The sequence below is a fragment of the Echinops telfairi genome, unplaced genomic scaffold (assembly GCF_000313985.2).
Source record: "Echinops telfairi isolate 266 unplaced genomic scaffold, ASM31398v2 ScPeMD7_7467;HRSCAF=8505_1, whole genome shotgun sequence".
Lineage (NCBI taxonomy): Eukaryota > Metazoa > Chordata > Mammalia > Afrosoricida > Tenrecidae > Echinops > Echinops telfairi.
In genome coordinates, this window is record NW_022111368.1 from 14,086,210 (window position 1) to 14,093,306 (window position 7,097).

A 7,097-nucleotide genomic window follows, 5' to 3' on the forward strand; every position below is an offset into this window, starting at 1 on the left:
GGGACTGAGACCGCGCTTACGGCTGGCCCCCGTCCCGCCCTTCGCTCCGTTCCCACCGGGCACCATGGCCTCCTCCGAAGTGTCGCGGCACCTGGTGAGTCGAGGGCTCCCTCTCGTACCCCGTTCCCTCTCCCAAACCGCCCTTGTGTCCGCCCCAGGGGCCCTGGAATGCCGTTGCCCAGCACTGTTCCCTCCCCCTCAGGGCCCCAAATCTGTGGACCACCCCCCTCCCCGGTCTGAGCTTCCCGGGCTTCTGAACGTAACTTCCTAAACTCGGGAATCCGTTGCCCACTCCCGCTTCTGGATTCCCTCGACCCTTCCCTTCCTCCCCGGCCCTGGTTTGTCCATAAGCCTCCGATTGTGAGCTGCGCCCCCTCCCCCGCCGGGCCCCTCCCCCGCCGGCAGCCCGTCCCGGAGCCGGATGGAGTCGCGTTCCGGGCCCGGGAGAGAAGCCCGTTTTCCCTGGCTGCAGTTGGAAGGGAGGCTGGTGGCCGCCCTGCTCCCGCGCGCAAAGACCGCGCGGTCCTCGCGACTCGGTTCTCCTCCTCCTCCGCCCCTCACCGCCCGGGAGTGCCGGGCGGACCCCGCGCGTCTGCGGCGGGAGCCGGGAGGAGCAGCCCGGCTCCCGCCTTTGAGGAAGGCGGGACTTTGAGGAAGTTTTCTTTCGCATGATTTTCTGGTCTTTGCCAAAAGTTAAAGTTAAAAGGAACGTACGTGCATTGATTTTATAACGGTTTTGAACACTTAAACCCAAACTCGCTGCCATCGATTGGTTAGTATGTTAGTAGTACATTTGTAAATGTCAGAAACTTTTATATTTGGTGACCCTGTACTCCCAGGAACAAGCCCAGCTTCCTGGACCTTTCTTTCAGAAGCTCTGCCCTTTCCAGCCAGCTGTGTTGGTGGCTGTCCAAGTTGTCCTCCAAACGCCTTTTTCCCCCATCTTGGCATCCTTGTGTCCTGCAGGGTTTTCTGTGGCCGTGACTTCCAGAAAGCTTACCTGGCTACAGAAAACCCTGCGGGGGTGGGGGTGGTGGTGGTGGGGTGGGACACACAAGCCTACTCCAGCACTTGGTGCCACCATGAGTAACTTGATTCTGTTATTATGTAAAGTTGTGATCACCCCTTGAAAACCACTGGCTCACAATCGAACACCTATTTAGATGCATATGAATATATGATATATGAAAGGAATTTGAAAGTTGTAACCACTGGCTCACAATTGAACACCTATTTAGATGCATATGAATATATGATATATGAAAGGAATTTGAAAGTTGTAAAACACATCAGTACCATGTGTTCTAATGTATGGTTTTAGTGACTACTGAGTATAGGAGAACGAGGCAGCTTTCTACTCCCATCAAGAGTTACAATCTCTGAACTCCATAGGGACAATTCCACTCTGTCCTGTAGGGTCTCTAAGAGGGCATTGACTCGATGCCAGTGGATTTGGGAATGACTACTGATGTTGAATATCTTTTTATGTGCTTGACATCTGTCACTTTTAGTCAAGTAGCACCTCATGCCTTTTGCCTGGTTTCTAAAGGCTTTCGTTGTTTTTCAATGAGCAATAATCACGCTCAGTAAAAACTCATTGGCTATTCTGCTGCCACCGTGCCAACTCTATGGAACACTGGGTTTTCTTTCTTTTAACTGCTGAGTTTAAAGTTTAAGATATGCGTCATCACAAGGTCTTTTGCAGAGCAAGCCTCTTAATTTTGATGAAGTATTTTATTAGTTTTTCCTTTTATGGTTCATGCTTTTGGTGCCATACAAAGAACTCTGCCTCACTCTAGAATCCAAAGAATTTTTTCCCTTTAAAAGTGGTAGTTTTGCATTTTGTATTTAAACCTGACTCATTTTACTGAATCAGATGTGAGGCACTGGTTCATTTCCCCTTCTTCCTCACACTCTTTGTTAGCTGCCCGTTTCTACCTAACCTCCCCTGTCATGCCCCCAGGGTGTTTTTCTTCAGTTTTATTGGCACATAGTCCACATATCATATAATTCAGTTGTTCAATCATATCAAGAAGAATTGTACAATCATTACCACAATCAATTTCAGAACATTTTCTTTCTTTCCCAGGTAATTATTAATTCAGTTACTTTCTCTATAGATTTAACTGTCTTGGATTTTGTATATAGGAAATCATAAAAAACAAAAACAGGAAGCAAACAAACAAACAAAAAAAACCCCAAACAACAATGACAAAACAGAGGAAAAACCTCCATAGAAAAAAAAGCAGAAAGTATTAAAGACTGATAAAATGGTTCAAAAGGGATCTCAAATGATAAAGAACACCGTTCTCTCTATCTGATTATTCACAGTCACATCCATGAACTATGTATGGACCGAAGGGATTCACTGGAGGCCTAATCTGTATGAACTCACTGCCATGGAGTTGATGTCAACTCAGTAGAACTGCCCCTGTGGGTTTCTGAGACAGTAACTCTTTACGGGAGTAGAAAGCCCTTTCTCATGTGGAGCTGCCGGTGGTTTCGAAGTGCTGACCTTGTGGATCGTAGTCCAATGCGTAACCACTACGCCACCAGGGAGGAGTCTGCGAAGAGATTCTGGGCTCTCACTATTACCTGTAGCCTTCTGCAAACTGGGTGTTCCGAATTTAAGCTCTGATACTGTTTCCTCCTCCAGAATTGGATTTTACCTATTTGTTTTTGGCCTTTGGATGTCAAATTCCTTAAATGCCATTTTAAAAAAAGGTTATCAGTTTATTTGCTTCTATACTTTTTTCAGTTTATTTGCTTCTACCCTTTTTTCCATTGAGCCTATTGATGTGGGGTCTTTTTATTTTTTATTCCATTTATTATGTTATTGCTTTGTTCTGTTGTTTATAGGGTTGCTGAGTCAGAACTGACTTGATGGCACCTAACAGCAACAGCAACAACTTGTCTTGTTATTCCTCCACCACCACACTATCTTGATATCTAACAAAATAATAAACCTTGACATAGAAAAACAAAAACCAGCTGGCACCAGTCATTTCCGACCTCTGGTGACTCCCTGTATTTCAGAGCAGAACTGCTCCTTACAGTTCTCATGGCTGTGACCTCGTGGACTCTGATTTTCAGGCCTTTCTTCCAAACTTCCCAGGCAACCCTTGAGTGGCTTTGCACTGCCAACCTTTTAGGTAGCACTTGAATGCTTACGGATTTGCACCTGTCAGAGCCTCTTCTTTTTCAAAAGTGGTCTACTTATTTTCAAAAGGGGCATGGACAACAGAACAGTGGGTGAAGGGAGACGTCGGACAGGGAAAGATATGACTAATAATTTATAAATTATCAAGGGTTCATGAGGGAGAGGGGAGCGGGGAGGGAGGGGTAAAAATGAGCTGATGCGAGGGGCTTAGGTAGAGAGCAAATGTTTTCAGAATGATGAGGGCAATAAAGAAAAAAAAAGTGGTTCAGTTTCTTTGCCTTACCAATTTTAGAACAGTCTTGCTTATACCTGTAAAAAAACCTTGCTAAGATTTTCATAGAAATTACATTGAATTTATGAAGTTTGATAGAATTGACATCTTTACTGTTTTGAGGCTTGGCCGAGTAAAAGCTGGACAATGAATAAAGATGACCGAAGAAGAATTATGGTGTTGGAGAAGAACACTATGGACGCTTGAACATTGAGCAAATCTGTGTTGGAAGAGGTACCGCCAGAATATTCTTTAGAATTAAGGCTGGCAAGACTGCTATCAGGAGAGAACAGCCCCAGGAAAAGGGCATCATTAGGAAATTATCAAACAACATCATTACCAGAACATTTAAACAGAATTTTTCAGATCTTTCAACAGTGGTTGCAGCAGTACATTGACAGATCTCCCAGAAATTCAAGCCAGATTCAGACCAGGACATGGAACAAGGGGTGTATCATTGTTGATGTCAGGTGGATCTTGGCTGCAAGCAGAGCATTCCAGAAAAATATTTGTGTTTCGTTGACTAAGCCATTCAACTGTGTGGATAGAAAACTGAGAAGAATGGGAATTCCAGAACACTTCGTTGTACTCATGTGGAACTTGTCCCTGGAACCAAGAGGCAGTTGTTTGAACGGAACCAGGGAATACTGCATGGTTTCAGTCAGAAAAAGTGTGCATCAGGGTTGTATCCTGTCACCATACTTATTCAGCCGTATGCTGAGCAAATTACTCAGGAAGCTGGACTATATGAAAAGAACATAGCATCAGGGTTAGAGGAAGGTTTATTAACACCTGTGATAAGCAGATGAGATAACCTTGCTTGCTGAAAGGTAAGAGGACTTGAAGCACTTGCTAATGGAGATCAAGGACTGCAGGTTTCAGTATGTGTTACAACACTGAACAAAACCCACATCCTGCCAACAGGATCAACACTCAGCATCATGATAAATAGAGAAAAGATTGAAGTTGTCAAGGATTTAATTTTGCTTGGGTTCACAGCCAATGCTCATAGAAACAACAGTTAAGAAACTTAAATGTGTTTCATTAGACAAAGCTGCTGCACAAGACTGCTTTTTGAAGTACAAGGATGCCACTTTGAAGACTAAGGTGCGCCTGACCCAAGCCAAGATATTATCACTTGCCTTATGCATGTCAAAGTTAGGCAATAAATATGAAAACCAAAGAATTGGTATCTTTGAATTATGTTGGTGAAAAATATTGAAAGTACCATGAACTTGCAGAAAAACAAACAAAACTGTTTTGGAAGAAATACAGTCAGAATGGACCTTAGAAGCAAGGATGGCAAGACTTCACCTCACATATTTTGGATATGTTATCAGGAGAAACCAGCCCATGGAGAAGAACATAGTGTTTGGTAAAGTACAAGGTTGAGAATTAGAGAAAGACCAAGAAGATGAATTGACACTGGTTTTCACAATGGGTTTAAATATACCTGTTGTGAGAATGGCCCAAAGATCCGGCAGAGCTTCATTCTCTTGTACATAGGGTCACCGTGAGCCAACTTGATGGCACCTAACAACGATCCCTCATGACTTGATCTAGCAGTGTAATCACAACCAATCAGTTCTAAGAAGATTAGAGTAGGATGTAACGCCCCTACTCAGGTTATAACTCTGATGTTAGACGCTGAAAGAAAGTGTTCTCTGGGATGTGCTCTGCTACCAAAAGAAGTGGACACTGAGGAAAATTGCTCGCGTTTTGCTGGATCTGAAATCTTCATCTGGCTCGTTGAACTCCAGTTCTTTGGGCTTGAGTCATCACTCTACCATAGTCCCTCAGATCGTGGGAGTCGTTGGCCTGCCATCTGATCTGCTCACTGTGGATTCATTTAACACCGGAGCTACCAGCCTGTTGTCTTCCTACCATTCTTGGTTTCATCAACCTCCTCAGCTACATGAATCAAGAGAAGCCTCCCGTCAAAAATCTAACCCACAGGCATGTAACTTGTTTACATTTGGACTTGCGCTCTTCTATAACTAGACATTTACTTTCTATTGAGTCCTTGGTATCAGCTCCCCCTACCCCCCCTGTGAACTCTTAATAAATTATAAATTATTATTATTTTCATATCTTACACCCCCTGCTGTCTCCCTTCCCCCACAGTTTCTGTTGTTCTTCCTCCTGGAGGGTGTGTGTTTGATTATGTGTTGATCATTGCAAGCAGTTTCCCCCTTTCTCCTCACCCCACCTTTCTTCCCCTTCTGGTATCGCTACTCCCATTCCTGTTCCTGGATTTCGTGTGTCTGTACCTGTTCACATGCTCCAGTCTAGCCTGCAGTGAAAGGCAGGCAGTACTGGGGTAATGATAGTGGGGGGCGAGGAAGCTTCAAGGAAGCTTCAGGGAGGAATATTATGTGTTTATCATTTCCTGTTTCCCCTGCCATGCTTCAGAACTTTTTGTCCTTTCACTTATCTTTTAGTGAAGATCTTAGAGGCTGCCATCATTTGCTTAAGATGTGGCTCTTAATTTTTTACTTTAGTGCCGTGGAGTTAATTCATATCACATTGCCTTTGAATATTCCCATGTCTCCACCGAAAGAGAGAGCTTTTTCTCCCTATGGATGCTGATGTGAAATCATAGTGTAATGAAAGACATGACTCCCTACTCCACCTCCTTGAAAGCTTTCTTAGAGAATCCTGTGTGGTTTCTGAGACTGGTCCTTTGACACCTAGTTGGACCAATCTTCCTATGCATCTCAATTTGTGTTTTACATTATTAATGTTTTGAGTTAATTAACTTAAAGAGGTTTGCCCTCAATTAAATGATCTGCCTTCACAAAGACTAACTTACATTATTCTGTGTCTCTCTCATAGCCATGACCTTGTATGTTTAAGGACAGATATGAATCTGTTTGTTTTTCTTGCTGTAAACTCTTCACCTTGAGTGGTTTCACTCTTTTTTTTTTTATCATTTTATTGGGGGCTTGTACAACTCATCACAATCCATACATCCATCAAGCACATTTGTACATTTGTTGCCATCATCATTCTCAAAACATTTGCTTTCTACCTGAGCCCTTGGTTTCAGCTCCTCATTTTTCCCCTCCCTCCCTGCCCTCACCTCCCTCATGAGCCCTGGATAATTTATTATTATTTTGTCATGTCTTACACTGTCCGACCTCTCCCTTCACTCACTTTTCTGTTATCCGTCCCCAAGGGAGGGGGTTATATGTAGATCCTTGCAATCTGTTCCCCCTTTCGACCTCACCTTCCCTCCACCCTCCTGGTATTTCCACTCTCACCACTGGTCCTGAGGGGTTCATCTGTCCTGGACTCCCTGTGTTTCTAGTTCCTATGTATACCAGTATACATCCTCTGGTTTAGCCGGATTTGTATGGTAGAATTGGGATCATGATAGTGGGGGGGAGGAAGCATTTAAGAACTAGAGGAAAGTTGTATGTTTCAGTGGTGCTATATTGCACCCTGACTGGCTTGTCTCTTCCCCACAACCCTTCTGTAAGGGGATGTCCATTTGCCTATAGATGGGCTTTGGGTCCCTACTCCGCACTCCCCCTCATTCACAATGATAGATTTTTTTGTTCTTTGATGCCTGATACCTGATCCCATTGACACCTCGTGATCACACAGGCTGGTGTGCTTCTTCCATGTGGCCTTTGTTGCTTCTGAGCTAGATGGCCGCTTGTT

At 44.1% G+C, this 7,097-nt stretch overlaps 1 protein-coding gene across 1 annotated transcript in view; it reads left to right on the top strand.

The window, feature by feature from the left end:
- The window catches only part of SEPTIN10 (septin 10), a 53,679-nt gene continuing 46,582 nt past the window's right edge, over positions 1-7,097 (top strand). The window contains exon 1 of the mRNA XM_013005119.3: positions 1-94. Within this exon, the coding sequence (XP_012860573.2) occupies positions 65-94 (30 nt within the window). The 5' untranslated portion in view covers positions 1-64. The remainder of the gene's footprint in view (positions 95-7,097) is intronic.